General features: G+C 45.6%; 2 protein-coding genes across 3 annotated transcripts; both read right to left on the reverse strand.

Moving 5' to 3' along the window:
- Positions 1-190: 190 nt before the first annotated feature.
- Positions 191-10,328, reverse strand: LOC112555842 (malignant fibrous histiocytoma-amplified sequence 1 homolog). Of its 2 annotated transcripts, XM_025224381.1 has the most exons (14): positions 9,675-10,328; positions 9,259-9,516; positions 8,897-8,994; positions 8,506-8,638; positions 7,847-8,149; positions 7,513-7,687; positions 7,247-7,389; positions 6,234-6,776; positions 5,615-5,884; positions 4,767-5,507; positions 4,301-4,409; positions 3,876-4,043; positions 2,732-2,799; positions 1,061-1,253 (listed from the first exon to the last, which is right to left on the reverse strand). In XM_025224381.1, the coding sequence occupies exons 1-14, from the start codon at positions 9,912-9,914 to the stop codon at positions 1,194-1,196; spliced, it is 3,309 nt and encodes a 1,102-aa protein (XP_025080166.1). In that variant the 5' UTR covers positions 9,915-10,328; the 3' UTR covers positions 1,061-1,193. The 2 variants fall into 2 exon arrangements, with proteins under 2 accessions (XP_025080165.1, XP_025080166.1); XM_025224380.1 differs by lacking the exon at positions 2,732-2,799 and having other exon boundaries at positions 191-1,253.
- Positions 10,329-17,548: 7,220 nt separating this feature from the next.
- On the reverse strand, positions 17,549-20,841 carry LOC112555563. The gene is made up of 3 exons (XM_025223998.1): positions 18,841-20,841; positions 18,571-18,718; positions 17,549-18,442 (listed from the first exon to the last, which is right to left on the reverse strand). The coding sequence occupies exons 1-3, from the start codon at positions 20,839-20,841 to the stop codon at positions 17,862-17,864; spliced, it is 2,730 nt and encodes a 909-aa protein (XP_025079783.1). The 3' UTR covers positions 17,549-17,861.
- Positions 20,842-22,780: the final 1,939 nt, after the last annotated feature.

Raw genomic sequence — 22,780 nt, forward strand, 5'->3', positions numbered from 1 at the left:
CATCTTAATATTTCTGTATCATGCTGAGTGTATGTCAATATAACTGAAATGGAAGCTATAGAAAGGCGGAAAGCTTTTTGAATACCTGGGATACTTTACAGAGCTACGTAAAATATGTATATTTTTGACTATAATGTACTGTTGCCAACAAGCCCATGCACACACTCATGCATAAACACAAAAATCAAAATTGGCGTTGAAGACTGTATATATTTCACGCCTATTCAACAAAAGAAAATTAGAAAATGATTTTGACTGGTCTAGTAAGTCTTTATGTCATTATCTCAAACCCCTCTCCCCAAAAATGTCGTAATGGAACTGAAATGTTTGTTTGTGGATCTGCACCTAAAGGACAGGACTAGATGCAATCAAGCACAGCCAGCACCTTCACACTTGCTCCTTTTTTCTTACAAAATCTATAAAAGGTTGAAAAAATAAACATCACCGTTAAAATACGGTTTGTCGTATAGCCTGTGTGGAATAGCTTCCGAACACTGTTTAGCTCAATGTCGTCCAACATAGTGTGGGCAGACATGTCGAAAATAATGTACATGTGGTAGAATCATTTGAGCATCTCGCTATATTGTTATAGATGTAACCAGGGTGACTGTTGTACAAAATACCTTCGAGTGAGGTTGGGCTGTCCGGTGTCAGGTTGGTTGCCCTGCGTTCAGATTTCGGTTCGAGCACTCTCTTTTTCTGCATGTGACTATTTACAGGGCTGCCTTGCCGTGATAGCTTTAGCTGCTGCCTCGGCGTAAAACCAGTTCTCCTACCCTGTCCCCTACTTCTCGAAGACTGAAGTCTCGGTGGCCAGGGGATCATGCAGGACCTGCTCACCATCGCTCGAGCCTCGCCAACTGCAGCATCTATCGATAAGCATCCCCAAAATGACCAGTACCAGTCAAAGACCAACAGCTGGCTGACAGTTCATCTGCATGCACGCACTTTGTCCATGTTTGCGACAGGGTCCTCCACTGTCTGATGACTGACTGTCGGTGTGTAGGCTCTTACACCGGACTGAGCTCTCAGAACAGCTCTCCATCATTATTGAAACGACAGGAAGGAATCGACCGAATCTCTGGGATCCAGAAGTCGATGAAGACTGTCGTCGCCCAGCACATCAAGGTGAATAACTGGTGCTCTCCGCGGTGTACGTGGGGCCAATGTTTGGATGTCATCCAGGTCAGAGGTTACTGTGGCACCGCGACGTCTTGATAACGAGCGTTTGACGAGGTTTCTAATGACGACATCTGTAAATTTACACAGCCATCACTGTCAATATCAAACTTCTTACATAAAAATATTTCCTGAACTGAATGTTTCTAATTGAAGGAACTTTCAACAAAACTGTGATAAACTATAAATTATCCCCCAAAAGAAATAAGTCATAAGATTTTTCGAATAACGATTATGGAGATTTGTAGAAAGTGTTTTTAAACGACATTTATAAATATCATGGTACATAAATAAATCTCTTATTCACCCAGAAAAGCTTTCGATTTTCACACACACACACGTACGTTAAGGCAATATACTGACATCGCACTTCCCTCTTCATAATTAGTGGTTTTAAGAATTTTAATTAAAAAAAATAATTTAAATAAAATAATATTTAAAAGTCACATGCAGTGAAGATATAAAAAAGCTTGCATAACTCGGTCAGTTTATTATAAAAACTGCTTTGTAGAAAGGTATATAAGCAAAGCACAAAACAAAACAGAAATCAGCATTCTCACACTTCTTCATAAAATAATTCGTGAAGTAAAGTTGACTAATTTCACCTTTTAACCTACGCGCTAATTAGCTTCTGCGGCACATCTCTCCACCTTCTCTCTCTCTCACACATGCATCTCACTCGAATAAGCCTATTTCTCTCACTCGTTTTCAAAATATGTACACATATAGTAGAATACAATACGATATAATATAATCATTGTATGTTTAGGAGCAAGAGAAAGAAGGAAAGAAAGAGAAGAAAAGATAATTTCAGACAGCAAAGACCTTGTCAGGTTACAAAATGTCCTTTTTACAGACTTCATCACCTGACGACTTAAAGAAAACCGCAAATAAAGAATCAGCAGATGAGGCTACAAGGTACAAAGTATAAAAAAGCTGAACTGTGAAACGACGCAGGAAATATAAAAAGTCCAATACAAAGCAAACAAAGGTTAGTCACGGGGTCAGAGGGTTCGTAAAGGTAGATTTTTGTATAAAAAGGTAAAGTAACAAAATAAGTAACAGAAGTTAGTGTAGGTTACAACAGTTCTCAAGCACAAACATGCAGTGACGTGAACTTGTAGTGTTAGTGGGTTCGTGAAGTGCACTGGTAGTGTTAGTGGGCTCGTGACGTGCACTAGTGGTATTAGTGGGCTCGTGACGTGCACTTGTAGTGTTAGTGGGCTCGTGACGTGCACTAGTAGTGTTAGTGGGCTCGTGACGTGCACTAGTACTGTTAGTGGGCTCGTGACGTGCACTAGTACTGTTAGTGGACTCGTGACGTGCACTAGTAGTGTTAGAGGGCTCGTGACGTGCACTAGTAGTGTTAGTGGACTCGTGACGTGCACTAGTAGTGTTAGTGGACTCGTGACGTGCACTAGTAGTGTTAGTGGGCTCGTGACGTGCACTAGTAGTGTTAGTGGGCTCGTGACGTGCACTAGTAGTATTAGAGGGTTCGTGACGTTGACTTGTTACAGAATCTGCAGAAAAGAACGACTCCATTGCAACTTACGTTCCCCTCCTCTGCTTCAGGAGGGTCTGAGGGGCGGCGATGTCTACGACTAAACCGATTTATGACAACTGAAAGAGTATGCCAGATATACATGACAGTGAAAAAGTCAAAGGTCAACATGACAACTTCAGAACCTGTCAAATATTTGTAAACTAAACTGTCAAAGTTTCGTGTAACTCACACACTTTGTATCCAACGACTAGTAAGAGAACGTGTCAAAGGATTATTATCGAATCATCGAATTATTCATGAAAACAAAAACAAAAAATTGAAAATTTCGATAAAAATGAAATGTGCACAGATAAACCATTCCTTAATAATCACATAAATAAAACTAAAATATTTTCTAGATGGCGTACTTCATATAGTAGAAGGTAAAGATTTTTTAAATGCTACATAATATAAAACCAAGTACCTCAGTACTCTCTGTGTGAGGACTGCTCACTGTTTAGACTCTAAACTTTAGAGACTGTAGAATTTTTGAACTTAAATTAATCATAACTGTCCGCACTAAGCGAGTGGAATGTACACATTAGTTCATAGTATATCACTTACTTATATCACTGTGTGCGTGACAGTATTAGCATCGCTACATAATTGAAGGAGAACTCTTTGAAGGAGAATTCCCAGCCACCAGCAGGCCAGACAGAGAATACAAAGTTTTTCTCTATTTTTTTTCCCTATGCTAAAAATGTCATTTTGGGGATTCTATGGTTGCAGTCATATTCATATTTATTCATATTTATATATTTCAGAAGATTGGATGCTGCCTCACTTGTCATTTTCAAGTGTAAAGATACTCAAGTGTAGAAACCGTTTGTGAGGGAGGGAGGTAAGACGAGGAGAGGTTTGCTAATGATGGTCGCGATAGGTTCAGGAATGCTAAACCATCCTACAGACATGTGGAGGGTAGGGAGGAGAGAGGTGGAAGAACGCCATCTAAAGTGGGTTTATCATCCGATAAACTGCCTCCAATGAGAAGGACGATGAAAGAAGCTTCGCGAGAATGGCACAGCCCTCGCTCCCACCCCTGGACAACAGTTGGACCAAACGCACAAATACAAAATTCACATAAATCGTTGTCGATGATGATGATGATTGATGATGACAAATGAGGCCGCCAATCGCTAGCCCAATACCTCACCTCTCTTCTTCTCTCTTGGCTGCACGAGGAAGGCGGTGTCCACGTGCTGATGGCACGTGTCGCACGTGCGGGTGCTCATGCTCTGAGTCTCCTTGGGCGCCAACCACTCACCGAGGAAGGAGGTGTCGCCACACAGCGGGCACCCTGTCCAGCGCTCTACCAGCACACCTTGGGAGTGTAGGAGGGTGGTAGAAGAGGAAAAGCGTGTAAAAAACGGTAGAGCGTGAACTGCATCTCTCTTCTCTCCTTTCACTCAACTCTTGCCAACAGCCCCTCCCCCTGCCCCATGCCAGTCTCTTAAACTGCGTCCCCGTGCGCGTGGGTGCAATGGTACAAAGTGGAAGGTGAAAATGGTTCTACAGTTTGTAAACTAATAACAAATAAATAAAAGTTAATTTAACAAACAAAGCATGAACACGACTCACCCGCGTAGCCCTTCAAAAGTTCTTCAAAATCCATCAGCAGAGGGAGCAGGATGGTCCACATGGTGGCTGCCGGCGTTTGGTCTGCAGAGTCGCCGCTGTCGTCACGAATCTGCGTCATCGAGACACATCGATGATGATGATAATCGATGATGATTTTACAGAAATTATAAGTGATAATTAATTTTTCTCTGTAAGCAGTGGCATGCTCAACTTGTGTGTATTTTTGTAGAGCACGTGCACACAGCATCCTCAACACTCCCTCCTAACAATCATGGTCAGGGTAGGGTTAAAAAAATGGTTGGCATGAATATTCTTTTCAGTGAATAAAGTTGAAAAATAAAACATGATAAATGTTGAAGCTCGCACTTCTAGAGATGAGATATTTTGAAAGTGACTGAAGAAGTGAAATCGGAATATAAACAGAGTTAGTGATCATGGTCAGTATGTTCACAGGTCGTCTGCTCACCTCAAACTTGACCACAACTGTGCTTTCGGCGCCGGCTGCCTGCTGGCTGTCCTCCTTCGTCAGCCTCGTTCTCGCCTCTGTGACCTCGATATCATCCCCACTTTCTCTTTCATCCTGAAATTCATTGTCGTCTTTCTCTTTCATAACAGTCTCCTTGTTCTCTATGTTCTCATGTGGTTCTTCGCTGTCCGTTTTCTTCTGCTTCACCCCTTCACCTTGTAGACGACCGTTGAGACCAGAGTCTTTCACTTTCCTCTCTTTGCTGTCTTTTGATTCTGTCTTGCCTTCACTTTTGGAATCCTTCTTCCCGACACTTAAGTTATCTCCTCTTCCTGTCATTCGTTTGTCGTCTCGAGACGCGCTCTTCTCTAAGAAGTAGGTGATGGCAATGCGCACCTTTTCTTCCGAATGATGTGCTTGTATTCCTCCGCCCCAGTGGGCGACGAACACCAGTCTGTGCTTCTCGTGATGCACGCGCACAGTCGTGAGTTCGAAAAGTCCGGGTGGCATGTACAGCGGGAACCGGAACAACGCACACAGACGGTGGCGGCCATGGAGCTCGGTCCACTTTTCCCGTGAGGCCGCTGGCTCGGCGGAAGTGCGGAACCAGGGGATCAACAACTTGTTTACCTTCACCTGCCCCTGACTGTCCTTCTCGATGCTGAAACTGTAGGTAGTCTCGCGCATGCGCTTAGACACCGGATATCCTATTTCCAATCCCTCAGTTAAGAGATTCAGCACCTGCACCGTTGGAGAAAAAAATGGCGTCATCGAGATGTTCTCAGTAATCATTCTCTCACGCATCCATTCCGCATCCACCCAACAATTCGATTCGTTTATCCGGGTACCTCAGCGGCTGGGGTGGTCAGGTCGGCTGGGAGGAGGGACACCAGAAGAGCCTTGATGAGCTCTCTGTCCATCACTCCCTCCACTAGCGCCTCCTTCTTCAGCCGCTCGAACTTGACCTGCGTGAAGCCGATGGCCTTCAAGGAGTCGTCAGGGGTGAAGGTCATGGAGTGGAGGTCGTGGCGAAGGAGCTGCTTGAGAACGTCGAAGAGCCAGGATGGACGAAGAAAGACATATTCTTTGAGGGAAGGAACGCTGGAGAACCACAGCACCTGAAAAGACCTTATTATGCTTAGATGTCGAATGACCTCCTTTGACACATTCGTGACCTTTCAAACGCAATGCGAGGAAAAAAAAACACACCAGCTGCAAGAACATGTTAAACAACAATGTTAACTTGATAATAATTTTTCGTTTCAAATATTTTATGTTAAAATTACTAATAACTCTCATTTATTTAGACATCTTCTGCAAACCTACTACATAAAATAAGAGAAAAAAGAATAGCATAAAGTTCAAAGACATTATCTTACTCGGTTCTATTTGAAGGAAGGAATTGACGAATTTCAATTATTCCTCCTAATACCATTGCTCACAGACTGACTCTAAACCAGTTCTCACCTTGCCGGTCTCGTGAAGGTATTGAGTGATGGACACCAACAGGTGCTTCATGCCGAATCGCTGCGTCACCTCCTCCGAGAACTCCCCCCACCTCATGATGGGCACCAGCAGAGTGTTGCCTCGCTCCTCCACCCAGTTCTCCACTTCCGCCCAGAAGGTGGGAATCTCGCGCATGACGTTGGGGAACAGTTTCCGGTCGTCGATCAGCGCCTCCACGGCCTGTCGCAGCCTGCCGAAGCCGCTGAAGGTTTTGGCGCTGGTGGCGATGACGTCAGTCTGCACCACGAAGCGGGCTTGCAGGAGCTTGACGAGGGCCTTCAGCTGCTCTGAGAGCGAGGGCGAGATGGCGGGACGCGACTCGATGGCTTTGACCCGCTGCTCGATCGCTTGCTGCCGCTGTTGCAGGTGCGCCGAGAGGCGGCGCCGCACGTCGTACGTGATCTCCGCGACCCGCGCAGGGGTCACCAGGTCGCTCTTGGTGCCAACAAGCAGGACCACCAGCTTGTTGGTCTTCGCGATCATCCAGTCGAACCACGAACCCACCTTAATGGTCAGGAGGAAAATTTGTAGAATGAAATCACACAATCTGTTAGATCAATAGTTATTCCCTTTTGTTTGTTTGTTTGTTTGTTTGTTTGTTTGTTTGTTGTTTGTTTGTTTGTTTGTTTGTTTTGTTTTGTTTGTTTGTTTGTTGTGAGTTTTTGTGGCTGTCTATATGCTTGTTAGCTAATTCGCTTCTTAAGGATGATTGTTAGTTACAGTGGCGTACGAACCAGGGAGGACATTTGTGACTGCTGTCCCCTCAAAAAATAAAAATTTAAAAAAAATACTGAGGGAACAAGGATGCGAACTTCGCTCAGTGTCAGCATGGAGACCAAGTCGAGCACCTTCCTACGTCATTGAGTTAGTCGATAATACAAAGCCACTCGTTTACGAAAAGGTATTCGTTTTTCAGTGTGTGTGTGTGTGAGAGAGAGAGAGAGCAAGAAAGAAAGAGACAGAAAAAAATTGACCTGCTGGGTGAAGCTGTCTCCTGAGTAGTCTGGCATGCTGAACGTGAGGATTGTCACCGACGGGTGCTCGTGAAACAAGTAGTGCGGGTACAGGTAGAACGGGTGGCCGCAGAAGTCCCACACGCACAGGTTTAGCGACTTTCCTGCACAATTGCAGACCCACATCGAAATTACCGTTCGCACCCTACGGACACGTTGACATACTAACCTATTTGAAGAGGACATGAGCGAAAAATTGAAAACGGATGTGACGCGCCTCCACTCACCCGGCTTGCCGTTGTCAACGTCGTAGTCGAAGCTGGTTTCGTAGGCGTCCACGCCGGCGGTGCCATCCGACACGTCATCAGAGAGTCGAGCCTGTTGGTCGACCAGCGAGTGCACCAGACTGGTCTTGCCACTCCGGGTTGACCCCAGCACCAGCACCTTGACCCCCTGGTATGTCTGTCAGACAAAGCACAATAGAATAAGAAGCTGAAGACGCTAGCTGCTCACAGAATCCTTCCGCCTGATAGTGACTGGTCAGAAATATGTTTAGCTGAAGAAACGAAAAAGATACAGCAAGAAGGTCAATATATTATATTATCAAAAGCATTTACTTACCTTAACATCCGCTTGAGACTCCTGGAAGAAGTTCATGATCGAGCGGAGGCCAGACTCGCAAACCTCCGGTGGCGGGTAGCACAGAGGGTTGGACTCCAGCAGCAGCTCCTGATGTTTGTCCCAGTCCAGCTTCTTCAGTGTTGCCCACGACAAGATTCGAATCTTATTACTACTCAGATCCAGCTTGTTGGAAAGAAACATGAGATGACCAGGAAACTTGGCCAGGTTATTTTCTGACAGGTCGACTGTGGAGATCCAATGCCGGTTTTGGACCTTCACGTTGAAGGAGGGGATCTTCCCTACCTGCAGAGTAAATTGGAAGAATTGAAATCCTAACTTGCATTATGTAGGAAGTCGATTGTGTATTAATTTCATTCTTTGGTTTGATTTCAACTACCTACATCCTTGCTAAAACATTCAAGCTTACGAATCCATGTCATGAGGTCAGAATTATCTTCCTCCAGCGAGTTCTTGGTCTGTAACATCGCCCAAGAGACAACTACAAGCATCTCTGTCAACAAACGCTCGGCTGTAACTTCTATTTGGACCCTGATTGCATATTGGTCAGCGTGTACGACTGCGTGCATAAGCAACCAAGTTCGACAACTGACTGCGATAATAAGCACATGAGTGAATACGTGTGTGCGTGCGTGTGTGACCTGGTTCTGGCTGGCGTTGAGGACCTCGAGATGAGGAAGCTGGAAGACATCTGTGGGCAGTACAGCGATGCGGTTGTTGGAAATGTCGAGGTCTGTTAGGGCGGCCAGGTGTCGGATATCCCGGGGAACTTCCCTGCACAGCATTAACGAAGCCGGTATGAAAGAAATGTCACATCAATCTTTATTGTCCGAATACACTTAGTCAAACAGCAAATAATTCATTGGTCATAGTCTTCAAATTAGTTATTTAGTGGGAAGTCGTTAGTCCTAAAAGTGGGAGTAAGTCAGGTAACCAGACTTTTGTCCTGTGATCCAGTGACCGTGTGAAATAAAGACTCGACACTAATTATTTGTTCAATCAAACAGTGACTTTTGGCTGCTCCACCCTTACCTGATTTTATTCCCGCTACATCGCAGTATCTGGAGGCGTCGGAGGTTGCCGATGTCTTTGAAAAGGGAGTTGAGTTTATTACCGTCCAGTACCAGCACCTAGGAAAATAACGACATTTAACTGCAAAAGCAATTTAAAGACACCGCCACTGTAAAGACACAACGACATGGAAAGCAGAACCCCACTTGAGGGAGATAATATTAAAAGAATGATTAAAAAAAACCGGAAAATGAAGTGACTTCTATCGGGAGTTCAAACCCTCGCGCAGTCACATTAAAAAAAAGTCACAAACGAAGCCTCACGCACACACGTGCCCAAACTCGCACACATGTGGACACACACACGGACAGTCCAGCCCCGACCTGCAGCTTCTTGAGTTTTTCCAGGCCGGCGGAGGAGTCCAGCAGATTGTGGCTGAGGTCCAACCGCGACAGGTTGCGCAGTCGCCGCACGCACGTGGGCACCTTGGTCAGCTGGTTGCCACTCAGCCGCAGCTCCACCAAGCAGTCCAGGGTCTTCATGGCCTCCGGGAACGAGCTGTCCCCCAACTGGTTGTGGCTCAAGTCCAGGGTCTCCAACTGCTGCAGGTGCATCACGAGGGACTCCGGCACTGTCTTCAGCTGTTTGGAGTAGAAGAAAAGATTTTTTTACTCCTCCACGATGACCAGTAAATTTTAAAAATATTTTTGTTGCCGACATTTTATGAGAGAAGATATCAGAATTACATACAAACTGATGATTAAATTATCCCCCCCTCATACAGTCCTGTCTCCTTTACCTTGAGGTTGGGCACTAGGAGGCGTCTGACAGAGGGCGCCACTTGCTGCATGTTGTCCAGCGTCTCGGTGCTGACGTCCAGCAAGTGGACTGACGCCGGCCGCTCGTGACGACGGTACGGGAGGCGCTGCGGGTGCAGATGTCGTGACTCATGGTACGCCACCTGGGATAACGGAGTGCCGTACGGGCCGTTGTAGGGGGCGCTACCCGACTTCCGGTTTCGGGATTGCGTACCGGCCATTTCATCACTGAGGTTTCATTGGGAAACTACTGTCCTGTCCCATCTGCTTTTGTTTTTTTTTTTTTCAGGACTGTGAGAGTTCTGTCTCTTTGGATGATGTATTGCTGTCACAGTGAAGTGAAGGCTGAGAGAAAATAATCACACGACAAGTCGAGTTCTAGCGTCCAATCCTCGTCAATCAAGTTTCTTGGCTCAGCTTTACTTCACAGGTGTTCAAAGTGTGGAGGATACAGCCTGGTGTCCTGCCTGCTGAGTAGTTTTCTGCACGCTGAAGAGTTCTCGGAGACATTTCTGGGACAGGTTCATTCACGTAAATGTCACGTGACTTGATTAATGCGCATGCGTGAAGGAGCAACAAAACGAATGGGATCCCACATGGACGACATCGTTGAAAAAAGTCTTTGGATCGACCCCAAACTGCAACATCAAAAAAAGGGATCTAATGTAAAGTACTTGTATACTTGTTCAGGCCACCACAAACAAAAACGAAATAAATATTGTCAAGAAAGAGGCAAAGTCTTTTTTCACCTTCCAATCAACTGACTCGATCTCATATCACTCGACCTCATAACGGTTACACGAAATACGAGAAGGTGGGTGAGCAGCTGAGGGTGAGACTTTCTATAACTTTGACTACATATGTATATGTATATGTATATTTATCCATACAACATGTCACGGATCGGCTGGTACAAAAGAAAATGAATGGGTGGGGCACCAAAGACGACAGAGCAAATAAAATCTTTGTATAGCACTTCATGATTTGCTGTGAGTCTCCCCTCACAATGGAACAGCCAGGGTCAAAGGTCTCGGGCAATGACTTCAAAGGCTGTTGAACTCTTTGCAGCAGCTTTCGATGTAAGTGGCACTGAACCCTGACAGGCCTGGAACCTTGGAAATATATCTTGACACCACCAACAGCTAGTGAATTGAGGTTTCAATGACAAATTGAAATTGAAACATTTGTTTCGCTATCCTTTTCATCGGAGTAGAGAATATTTTTCGATCATGTAATTACGAAAAGGTGGTGATGATATAACATCAATGGACAGCAGTGACAGGCAGGATGGAGGTGTACACTTTACAAACTTTTTAACATACTGGAGCGAAACTACAGCCTGACTAAATAGAGCAAGCTAATTTTTAAGTAGACAATATTATATGACTCGAAAATGATGTTGTAAGCATCAAAATGGCTTTTGGAAAAAAAAAAACATAACAAGGTTCCCCACCCCTGATTTAAAATATTGTTGACATTCATGTTTCAACATGTTATACATAAATAGATATGTTAGTTATATCGACACCCTAGCTTGCAAATGTAAAGGGGTGGACTGGTCACTCCACACAGGACCCGCTGCATCCTCCCAGTTGCTCCATCTGGCGACCAGCTGACCAGCATAACTATTCGTTAACTGAGGAAGGGATGAAAGAATGAATGATATTCGCTTGCACCAGACAAGATCACTACTTACACTTACACTACTTACTTTTTTCTCCATCATCCTATGTGTACATTCTTTAAAGATTCGACTCCCAGTCAGGGAGAAAACTCCGAAAAAGGTAGCACGTGACCACGTAGACCCAGCCAGTCGGACCACTGCAGTTCGAATCTCGCTGGCGGTATATATATATACAGTGAGCGGGTGTTTAAACATCGATTACCACATACATCAAGTCACCCGACTGGCATGTGCGGACTAAAGAACAAAGTCTTGTGTGGACAAAAAAACTAGATGGATCTTTCAGTTACCACTGCCTTGGATTAACCCCACAACGGGCAGTGACGGCCGTTAATCCATTTCTGGAGGGTGATAAAAAACTTCCTTTGATTAATTACGACATCATTTATTCAGGGAGGCTGTTGACTGACTGGAGCGGGTTCAGGGTTAGGGGGGGATGGTGTGTATGGGGGAAGTTGATGTCGCCATCTCGTCTGAACGAAATGAAAAGACGTTTTCTTCGTTGGTAAACCCTGCGCATGCGCTGAGACCACGACCTCCACTTCTACTCAAATCTTTTTGTGAAGACCTCTGGTCCGTGATGTCCGGGGATCTGCGGCCTCTTGTGTGATTCATTTTGAGTTAGAAAGCGTATAGAATCGGTGACAGATCGCCAGAGTCGGGTGGATCAAGCTGTCACCCGCCATTGTGTGGTCGCCAGGGAGAGGTACTCAACGTAAGCCTCATCTTCCCGGTGCTGGCGATAAACCGATAAACACTTCAAAGACAGTCTGGCTTACTTCGGACACAGTTTGGTGATAAATGCGAAGTTGAAGACTTTAGGTGCATTAGGCAGCTTCGGGTATCTTTGTGCCGAGCGGAAGAATAAAGAACAAGTGAAATAAACTCGGTAATTCTGTAAATTTCTTGTACACTCGGGTAGGAGGGGCCTCCTTGTGATGACGAGGACAAGCTGAGTAGTGCTCACTATGCAGTGGCATAGGAACTAGGGAGGAAAGTGGGCGGCCACTCCCACCCCCCAAAAAAGATAATGAGGAGGCAAGAATAACTATTTGCCTATCCTGTATCAATACTTGAGATGTGATTCTTCACAAAGTACCAAAAAGGAACAGAAGCCGAGAAAAAGAGAGAAAAAAAGGACAAATCTTTATTTACGAGTTCAACAAAATAAGCAAAAAAGTGAAGTATTTTTTTACTACAAAAACAAGTGTTTAAAAGGGAAAGCCAAAGAGAGAATTAAAGCGGGTATATGTGCAAAGATGTGAATTGATGGTTAATTTGACTGAGATTTTTAACTAATAAATAAATAGTATTTGGTGCAGGATTTTTTTTTTCACTGTTAGTAAATAATAGGTGTTTACGTTGGGTGGGAGGTCTTTGCTTCGTCAGTAATGTACCTGTGAACTTGGTTTACTGTTAGGATGGAGTCCCCTGCCCCTACCCACCAGTCTAAGCCGCTTTAAATCGAGAACAGGAGGAGTGTTGCTAGAAGACATTTCGCAATAAATTGCTATAAAGTCACTCATTATAATACATGAAATTAAACAAAGAAAAGAAAATGTAAATAGTCAGTATAGTTATCATATTGTCCGAGTCATTTCATTTCGATTTTATGTGAAAGAAATGAAGTGACCTAAGACATGGCCCGCAGTTACTACCCACTTCTAATCAAATCTCAGTACTAATGATGAGCATCATGTCATGGACTTCTTGTCTGGTTTTCTTTTTATCTACCACCTACCTTATATCTCAGATTTCTCACTCCCAAGAACTGCAACTCTCTCAACCTACTATTCTACTCTCAACCTCTCCATCCCTCATTTAAACATGTTCATTAATCCCTATTCATCAAGAAACAATTATTTTTAAAGAAACAAAAACTCTAGGTTCAATCACTATTTGTGTTACGCACTGTGAGTAAATTTCTTATCATAAACTTGAAATGTTGTCGCCAGTCGCCGACTGGATTCTGTCCCTTGGCAGTCCAGATAACGCTATCTCGTGCCAAAGGTCACTTGAATTATGTCAAAGGTCGCGTGCAGCGTGGTGCCAATAGGTAGATACGTCTCCAGGCCAGGCAAACAGATCGGCGACATAAATTGAGTTGTCGAACAGCCTGGTAAAAACTGCAGGTAATCTGTAGAACTCTTCATGAAGGTAGAAGTGGAGAGTTCAGGTCCGTTGGCATGTTGTGAGTAGCGTGGTTTATTTATCGAGGATTTAAGCACTTAAACATTTCTCTAGTCAGTTGTCGGGCATGCATGGTAACTACTCGAAAATTGTTTAATGTAAACAACTTTTTAGGCCCAGAGACTGGTAACAAGCTACTAGACATCAGTGAATGAAAAAAAAATTCACAGAAAATTATTAGTTTATTCTTGTACAAATACAAGAGCTTTGTAAGCAAATAAATCACCGAAAGTACCTGTATCAAGCAGATACTTGCTATAGAACAGAAAGTACAGATGGTTGCTAGCTACAAGCTAGTAGTAGCGCTTCATCGTGATATGATTCTTGTTTGGCCAAGAACATATCTTAATTTGGTCAGGGTTTTTTTTTTTTTTTTTTTACAAAGCATTACTTAATTAGCGAATCGTCTGTTGGCTGGTTGAGTGATTGGTTAGGGAAGACATCTTGAAGGAGAATTAGTACCCATAGAAATCCACCACAACGGACAGCCCTTCCATTGGGTGCCGCACCCAAAGTGAAGTGTGTGCCCCAAGAAAGGATTTGAACACTGCGGTCCTGACTGACGTTCTAGTGTTTCAGCACTAGACTGACAGGTCCGCCTCTAAACAGATGACGTCATACTGCACATGACGATTACTACTACAGTGCCGTCTTTAAACAAATGACGTCATAGTGTAAATGACGATTACTACTAGAGTAACAGGTCCGCCTCTAAACAGATGACGTCATACTACAAATGACGATTACTACTACAGTGCCGCCTCTAAACAAATGACGTCGTAATGGAAATGACGATTATTGCGTGAACACAGTAAGTAATGACGATAAGTAACGACTCTACATGTATTCTTCAAACATGGCTGCATCAACGGTAAATTGCAACGGTTTGAATAGCGGAAGCCCACACCAGCAATAAAGTCTTTTTCTCTGTCCTGAAATGCTTTGTTCACTCCCTCTTCTTTCTCTCACTTTCTCTCTTCCATGCTTATAAACACTTTAAAGAACGGAGGAGAGAGAGAGAAATTGAGAGAGGGGCGACAATTTGCAGATCACAATGCAAGGATTACTCTACATATAGGGTTGTCCCACCTCCATGGTAACAAGTCAATCATCGCCTGTACATTGATCATATCGATGTTTCCCCCGAGGCGTGTGCAGGCTGCTCAGAGCGAAATGCGAGGTTTGCCGCACGTGACCCTGACCCGGGGTCCATGAAGACGATGGCAGACGAAGACCAGAAGTTCGCAGTATCTGCGCTGTGTAGCAACGTAAACACTCGGAAACTGCGGAGTCGAAACCAAGGCAACGGCTTACAGCAGACAGGAGACAGAACAACCACATTCACTACCATCCCCCGCCGCCGCCGCCACCACCTCTACCACCTTCCACCACCAAGAAGAATTTTGTTTCGGCGGACACTAGGTTGAGTTCTCTTCTCTTTGCATAAGTAAATACAGTTAGAAGATAGGACTGAGTGGGAGGGCGAGGTATGATAGAGGCACCACCACTAGAACAACCATAAATTGTTTCGTGAGTTGTCTTTAATTAGCTTGATAGAAAAGGGATAGTTCTGTGTGGGGGAACCATTCAGTGTCAGAAGCCAAAAACCGAGAAGGAGGTCAGGTTAGTTTTTAAGGGGAACACAATGCAGCGGGTTTACAAAGTAGCAAGCGGTGAGTTTGAAGAAAAGATGAGTATGTCTGGTATGCAAACACCAGTGTTACGAAATTTCTAGTCTCCAACTGTGTGTTGCTGACAGTTCCCTCCAGCCCCATTTTTATGCCGATCAGACAGGCATTTCGCAAGTGTAAAAATTTCTCTAACAATTTCAGAAAGACTTTTATGAGACAGAAAGGAAGTCAATACCTAGGTGAGCCCCATAGTCACTTCAGGCATTACAAAGCTTTGTGAGAGTTCAGGTAGGTAGGGAGAGAGGAGGGTTATCTTTGGTGGAAGATTAAAACTAGGATGGAATATTCAAGGGACATTAACACTCTAGGAAAATTAAATCGCGGAATTTATGCGAAGCATTGGGAGGAAATAATACATAAGAAGTACGGAAGTCAGCAATCCCTTAAAAAAAAAATTAAAAACCTGTCTTGAGAAGTAATTTATTTTAATGACCGTTACAACAAACTCTCCAACTCATATACAGTCTCACACACATACAGGAATGTGTAGGTAGTACGCCTACCTGTGTCAGGTGTTAGTACTGTTCACCTCCAGAAACATTTCCAAGTGGTGGGTGGTGTGTGTGTACGACAGGTACAAACCAGGTAATGGTCCCAAACAGTCTGTCTCGCTAATCATGCGGAAGCTCTGACAGACATGAATCCTGACGACTCCCACCACGTTTACGAGACCCCCATCGGGTCCCACACAGAGACGTGTGCACATGTCCCGTCCCTCCGTGTCGCGAGCAGGGCTAAAAATAGACTCACGTTCGCCCCTGTGTAGTCAACGTTCGCACGCCGCCGCCCAAACTAATCTCCCTCAGGTCGCCTCCATGGCATCGGTCCCATGGCCGACATCGAGCTGTGAACCCAAGCTTAACATTTTCTCACCTGTTTGTTTAGGCCTAGCTGCCTTCACATGGTTTAGCAACGTTGATGCAGGAATTTAGCTGACAGGTTTACCTAGATACCTATTACTTGACACACCTGGTCTTAATGTCCGTCCTTATCTGAATTTTTTTCTGTCGCCTACAGTTCCTGGTGTCTATTCGCAACCTTATCCCCTCCATACCCTCCCCATAGACCACGGAGTAAATCTCCAACAACCACCCCGTCCATCAAGGTATCCGATGAACCCATGCTGACATTTAACAGTGAACTAGTCACATGCCATGATAATCAGTTCATAAGTGTTGTCATCAAAAGACTGTTCCCATGGACACGACAGAAATATGGGGTTGGTACCAGGGTTAGACTGATCTGTCATGTACTAAGATTAATAAGTGAGTGTCTATTGCGGTTTTTCCACGAGGGTTTAAACAAACTCTCTTCTCGAGACAGTTAATTGGTGTGACGTACGCACTGCCACTTCACTCGTTGCTGGTTCGAACACAACAAACGTGTCTACACGTGTACGGACCCCCTGAGTGTAACATTATCTCCTTTTATTCCTCTGTGTGTGTGTAGTTTGTAGAGACCCCCTGCTTCGTGCGCGTCGCTAGTCAGCGAGTATTTGGTCGTCAGTCATGACCACGTGACCACGCTTCGCCCGTCGCTAAGGAAGGGAGTAATCATTGTAGCGTGCTGCGTGAAGGTAATGCGATCATTTTATCAAAGGTCTCCGTGTGGAATGGACTCTCCTTCGGTCTGAACCTTTCCTTAATTGCTTTCAGTGTCGCTGCCGACACGCACGGTAGAACGTACAGGACTGTACGTGTACTTACAATGCCGAGGTAGAGGACTTTGATTAGCTTGTTACCTGGCATAATAGTTCTTTTAATTGGCTGGCTGTGGGCTTTCTGCTAAATGTTCTTTGGTGGTCATCTTCGATTCTTTTTATCACATGTCCTCGGCCTCCTTCTACGCTAATTGTTGTCTGCTTCTGTCACAGCCAAAAATCTTTTGCTTCCCCTTTCAAAACAACCGCAATATGTATACCAACACACACTCTCTGACACAGAAGCAAAAGAAGGTTCATAGGCAAAACGAAACAAAAAAAAATTAAAAAAACTGTAGCAACAACAACAACAAAAACAGCAAAAAATAAAAAATAAAATAAAATAAAAACAAAAAAACAAAACAAAAATGGAACTCTTTTGAGGATCCTGTAGGCTTAATTTCGAGACAGAATTGCTGCCCTAAACATGATCGACTGCGATGTGGATGCTCTTTCTTGTAACATATCAAAGAGATGCTCTTGTCCAAGAAAATATCATCGTGTGACCCGAGTAAAATACCAAAATACCCACACATCTGTAATATACCAATCAGATGTAAGTAATTGATATTTAACAAATTTAATGTTCATAATTTAAATTTCCAGTAATTTTAGAACACTTTTTTTAAATCACCATCAGTAGTATTAATAGCTCAATGACCATAATTCAGATTTACCTTTATAAATAGCAAGCTGTCGTAAGACATGCGTAATATGCGTATAGATATACAACAGAGGTAAATGAAAACATTTAGTGGCGGCGAGCGTGTTTTAAAAACAAAATCCATCGAGTGCTGCATGCCTAGACTCTTTTGCTAGCAGTTACCAAAACATTCTAGAGCCTGAAGCAGTTAGCAGCAACGACAGCATTATCAACAAAGAAAGAGCAACTTTTTGAGAAAGTTCAGAAGACAGAATTGACTTCCTGTCCAACATCATTTCCATGCTCAACTCTCCTGGTGTCGTCCAAGCTAGTATCTTGTGTCATCGAAGCAGAGGATGTTAAGCTCTCGTTGGGGGTCGTGAATCCAGATGATGACAGTTTGCTGGGGGTCACCGGCTGCCTTCCAGATCCGGAGATACCATGTGGGGAAGCAACGTGGGTACCTGTGTGCTGCTGCTGATGATGATGCTGATGTTGCAGGCATGCCACTCCAATCAGACGATTGTGAATACCGGTGCTGTCGCTGCAGCTGAAGCTGTTTGGTCTGTCGGGCTTGTGTGAACGCCTGCTGCAGCGGCCGTGTCTGCGGTTGGCCGCGGAGAAGGAGAGTTTAACTGCCAGAAGACGGAAGAAGCGACGGTTGAGAAAGAAAGAGAAGGCGATGAAGCTACCTTGGAGGCCGTTGAGAAGGATGTAGCCCCACCACATGGCCACCTCGTTGGAAAAGGAGGCTGCAAAGCCAAAGAGCCAGGTGAGGCCCATGACAGACGACATCTTGGCGTACACCAACAGGCGCGTGCGCTGCGACCGCCGCTGAGATCCTGTGGACAAGGGAGGCCAGTGTACAGGCAAGCGGAGGAACAGCTGGATGTTTTGGTTTGTAAACACGTTGTGTGACTACATCACTATTGCTCACGTGACTTTCCCATCTGACCCATCCCTGCCTTACCTGCCGGTCGTGATTCGTGCACCGTGCGCTCGATGCTGAAAAGCGTGACGCAGAAGCAGATGATGTTGATAAGAAGAGCTGCGGCGACGGGTACGATAAAAACTGTCGACTTTTCCATCCATGCGCAACCCAGCTTGCCATAGCCAACCTGAAATGTACAGCAAGGAGTTAGTCGACACCGAAACATTGATACCACGATTTGTATTCACTCAGTCGCACGTTCTCCAGTTGAAGTCTTGCAGTGCAAAATACCTTAAACTTTCTTCTCACCTGCAGCCCTATCCTTGGAAAGTGGTCCAGCGTGTAGCAGACGACGACCACCAGTCCCGAAAGCCCCCAGCAGATGACGGCATACTTACGGAAGAGCGCACGCGCGTGCCTGGCAGCGTGCACACCCGATGGCGTGGACATTGCTCCCTGGAACGTGCGCGCCATGTGGATGGCTACGGCGCTCATCCAGCAGAATGCAGCCAGCCAGCAAAAGTGGCAGACGGCTCCCAGCACGGAGCAGACGCCCAGGTCTCTGGCGAAGTCGACAAAGTCGACAAGGAGGAGGATCTGTCCAGCGACGAGGCTGCCTGCTAGGGAGGCGTTCATGCGGCCGGCCAGCGTCCTCAGCTCGCGTAGGAGGGCGTAAGCAAGGAGAGCTGCTAGCAGGCACAACACAGAGCACAGAGAGCAGCCCAGGGACACGTAGACCTGCAAGAAAGAAAACTCGAAAAACTTGCTGCCGTTCTGCCGAGAAACGTTGAGGTTTCTGAAGGGAGAGCAGACAAGAGCAAAGTGTTCGCGCAGTTCGTAAGCCTCGGGTTCAAAGGTCAGGTCGGTGCCGACGACGTGCAGCGTGCCGTTAACGACTTTCGTGCGGTTGAGGGCATAGGGCACGGCGGAACAGTTCAAAGTCGAATTGAAGAGCGGCTGGACGCATACGACAGCCAGGTAACTTCGTGGCTCCTCGGCGCTCAAGTGCATCCTAAACACGACGTTGGTCAGTGGGAACAACGCCCTTGTCTCGTCCTGGCTGACGCTGACGTGCAGTTGCCAACCCAGTGACGTCACGTTCGCGGCGTCGATGACGTCGAGAGAGCCGCTGGGACACAGCAGTTCCGGTTCCTGTTCGTAGTTGGCTACGTCAGCTGATGAGGTCAGGTTCAGAAGTGCGCATTCGTGAAAGGATGCTTCCAGGAGGTCGAGGACCATCGTCAAGTTGTAGACCTTGAGCAGTGTGGCATGAAACTCCCTCGTCTGAGATCCACCTGAGGTTGCGATGATGATCGTGTCACATCGGGTCGAGAAATGTCTCTCGTCAAAGCTCGTCGCTGTGGTCGTCTCTCCGTCCTTCCCGACAGTAGGCGACGACGCGCCTGCTATAAATTTCATGAACACCCTTTCCACCCCATCACAAGTTGCTTCAGTGTCTAGGATCATCCGCAGATTCAGCTTCGTGGTTCCTTCTTTGAAGATCTGAGTGGTCCCAGGAACAACGAACGTTTCAGATGGCGCGCACGCTCCCTGCAGGGGAATGAAGCCCAGCGGGCAGAAAAGTGTGCGGCAGACGCGGAAGACGTAGTCAAACACCTCGCTGTCGTCGCAGGTGAAGTCCGGCAGCACGATCCTCTTGCCGTTCACCTCCACTGTGTCATCCTTGGGTCTCTCCCGGGGGAATAACGCCAGGATTCCTCCAGTGGGGAGGTCCGTTTTCTTTGTTTGGGACCTGCCGCGTGCACATGGAAGATCTACGGAGATCGGGGTCACTCCCGTCATGCATTTCAAGCAATGGGGGTTCTTCACTTCCGTGTTGTCGGCGGCGAAGGTCTGGTATGCGTAGCTCTTGCATAGGAGTAGGTCCTCGAACCGGCACGCGCCTCTATTGTCACTGTCACTTCCGTTCGCGGCAGAGGAGGCGATGACGTCAGGAAAACACGATCTGGGAGACGACCACCCGTCGCTGATTGGAGGCCGATAGATGTAGAGGCAGTTACCTGACTGTATAGCAACTGCGAGGTCGGGATTGAAGCCGAAGTTCTGGGAAGAGGTCATATCTTTTATCTTTCTCGGCCATTCTGAAGCGTTGTTACACGACAGACCCTCGGTCCACGCCAACAGCTCGGGATCCTGGTAGCCATGACAACGAGCGCAGTAGGGTGTGCGGAATGTCAATGCCAGGTTGTTTCTGTAGCTGTGCGGGGGCAGACCAGGTTGTGGGTCGGTCTTACTACACTTGGCGTTCAGATCCTGATCGTCGGCTCCATCTGGACACTTTGCTATCATGGTAAACGTCTCGCCCTCGGGTGCGGACGCACGTGCTGTACACAGCAAGCAGACGCGTCGTCTTCCACGCTATGATGTCACCTTTGGTCGTCAGGTTTTCTGAGGAGTACCGCGCATGCTTCAGGAGCGCCACAACTTCCGCTTCTGTCGTGATATTAGACAATGCGAGAAAAAGTTGACGCAGCAGTCTCCCAGCGTCAGACAGCTGTTGTCGCACGCGCATTTAGGAGGGACGTCATTGGTTGAATTAATCATCGAGGGGGACGAGTCTTGCGGTAGTTTGGCTGGCTCCACGAAACACCTGCCCTGACAAGACCACCACGGACAGTCCTGGATTTCTATGCCAGCGAGAGAAACCGATTTGGTTTGTTTGTTTTTGTCTGAAGACATGTCCTCCTGGTCGGTGGACAAGGGTGTCGTGTTATATCCAGCGATTTCCAGGCCACTGATTGAATAGTTGAGAGAAGATCGGTTTGGACCGTTGTTGCTCACCTGCTCATGTTGTACTGAGAACCGTTCAGATGAGTAGTCATCTTGGGAAGTTGTTCCACCATCTTGACCTGTGAAGGACTTTGATGTGGGTGAGATGTGTCTGACTGTAAACTTCTTACTGCTGTCAGAAGGCGTTCTCCACATTTCCGGCTGAGTAGAATGGCTCCAACTTTCTTGTCCATCGGCTGCAAGTCAGTTGTATACTGATCTTAATATTGTCAGACGAGAGAATGTTTAGGTTAACGTGTAAATAATAAAACAACGCACATTGTGTCTCGTGTATTATTTGTTTCTCTCCTGCCTTCCTAGTAGCTGCTTAGCAGAATGGTATCTTAGGGTAGGCAAAGGTGTCTTTTACACTGTGTGGAAATTTTTGCTTTCAGCAAGCCATGGGACTCTTTGATTTCTACAAGCTTTTGCTTATCTACTCAGATCACAGTTATTTCTTGTGAAAAGTTTTGCTAGATATACTCTAATAAAACGATAATTTTTTTTGGAGCGAAAGGCTTCATAGTTTGCTGTTTCTCCTTGTCAAATTCTTAAAAGGGGAAAATCACAATAAAAACTAAAAAAAACAAAAAAAAAAAAAACAACAAAAAAAAAAAAACAAACAAAAAAAAAAAAAAAAACAAACAAAAAACAAACAAAAAAAACAAGAAAACAACACAAAAAGATAAACAGCGTTGTTCATCCATTCCTTCTACTCTATTAATTATACATTAAGAACGATTGATTACCTGTCTGCAGCAACAGATTGATGCAGAAGACAATAATACACTTCATGCCTGGAGTTTGAAGAATCAAGAACCTTGTAGGCAGCGCTGTCGGAGGACAGATCTTTAGTGATGAATGGCTTGAACAGAATTTTAATGAACTATCAGCTGCGTGGATCGCATCTCCTTTCCGGTCCAGCAAGCGCCGTAACCGGACACCGGCAGGCGGCGCTGTCAGATTAGCACTGCGTTCCTGAATGGCAGACGAGAGCACCAAGGGGTTGCTACTTGATCCTCACCGGAAGTTGGTTGGAAAATGGTGTAATGGTGATCTCGTGCTGCTGTTTCACGGTTAGCGACGTCTGCAAACATGATGAGATCGACTCACACACAAATTGTAGAAGATCAGAAGGACGTTTACCAAACCAGCGGTATGATGGTTCCAGTCTTCGGTGAGGCAGCAGACAAAATAGGAAATGTTTTTGTAGAAAGGTGGATAACAAAATTTTTTCACCGGGTCTTGGGCGACTAAAAGCCCTATTGTCTTTGTCCGAAAGAGCTGTGCTTTCATTGCAAAAAAAGTCAAAGATAATATGAGGTCAGAATGAGTTCGTGTTTCGCTGGTGCATGGACGAGGGTTTATTCTTCATCTCGTCCTCTTTCACGCACGCTCAAGGCTGCAGCGATGAAGCACGCGCGTGCACACAACTTTATCTTGCCAGATTCCCTTGCTA

This window comes from Pomacea canaliculata, linkage group LG14 (assembly GCF_003073045.1).
Source record: "Pomacea canaliculata isolate SZHN2017 linkage group LG14, ASM307304v1, whole genome shotgun sequence".
NCBI classification, from domain to species: Eukaryota; Metazoa; Mollusca; class Gastropoda; order Architaenioglossa; family Ampullariidae; genus Pomacea; species Pomacea canaliculata.

Bases quoted from the DNA above. Each gene is read 5' to 3' on its own strand.
- LOC112555842 (XM_025224380.1), bottom strand. From the start codon at position 9,914: ATGGCCGGTACGCAATCCCGAAACCGGAAGTCGGGTAGCGCCCCCTAC. The intron at 4,410-4,766 runs GTGAGCAGACGA...TCGATGACGCAG, and splicing joins CAGTTGTGGTCAAGTTTGAG to ATTCGTGACGACAGCGGCGA. The intron at 1,254-3,875 runs GTGAGGTATTGG...GTAAATTTACAG, and splicing joins GCCAAGAGAGAAGAAGAGAG to ATGTCGTCATTAGAAACCTC.
- LOC112555563 (XM_025223998.1), bottom strand. From the start codon at position 20,841: ATGATAGCAAAGTGTCCAGATGGAGCCGACGATCAGGATCTGAACGCC. The intron at 18,719-18,840 runs GTGAGAAGAAAG...TGTACATTTCAG, and splicing joins TTCCAAGGATAGGGCTGCAG to GTTGGCTATGGCAAGCTGGG. The intron at 18,443-18,570 runs GTAAGGCAGGGA...CCTTGTCCACAG, and splicing joins GCACGAATCACGACCGGCAG to GATCTCAGCGGCGGTCGCAG.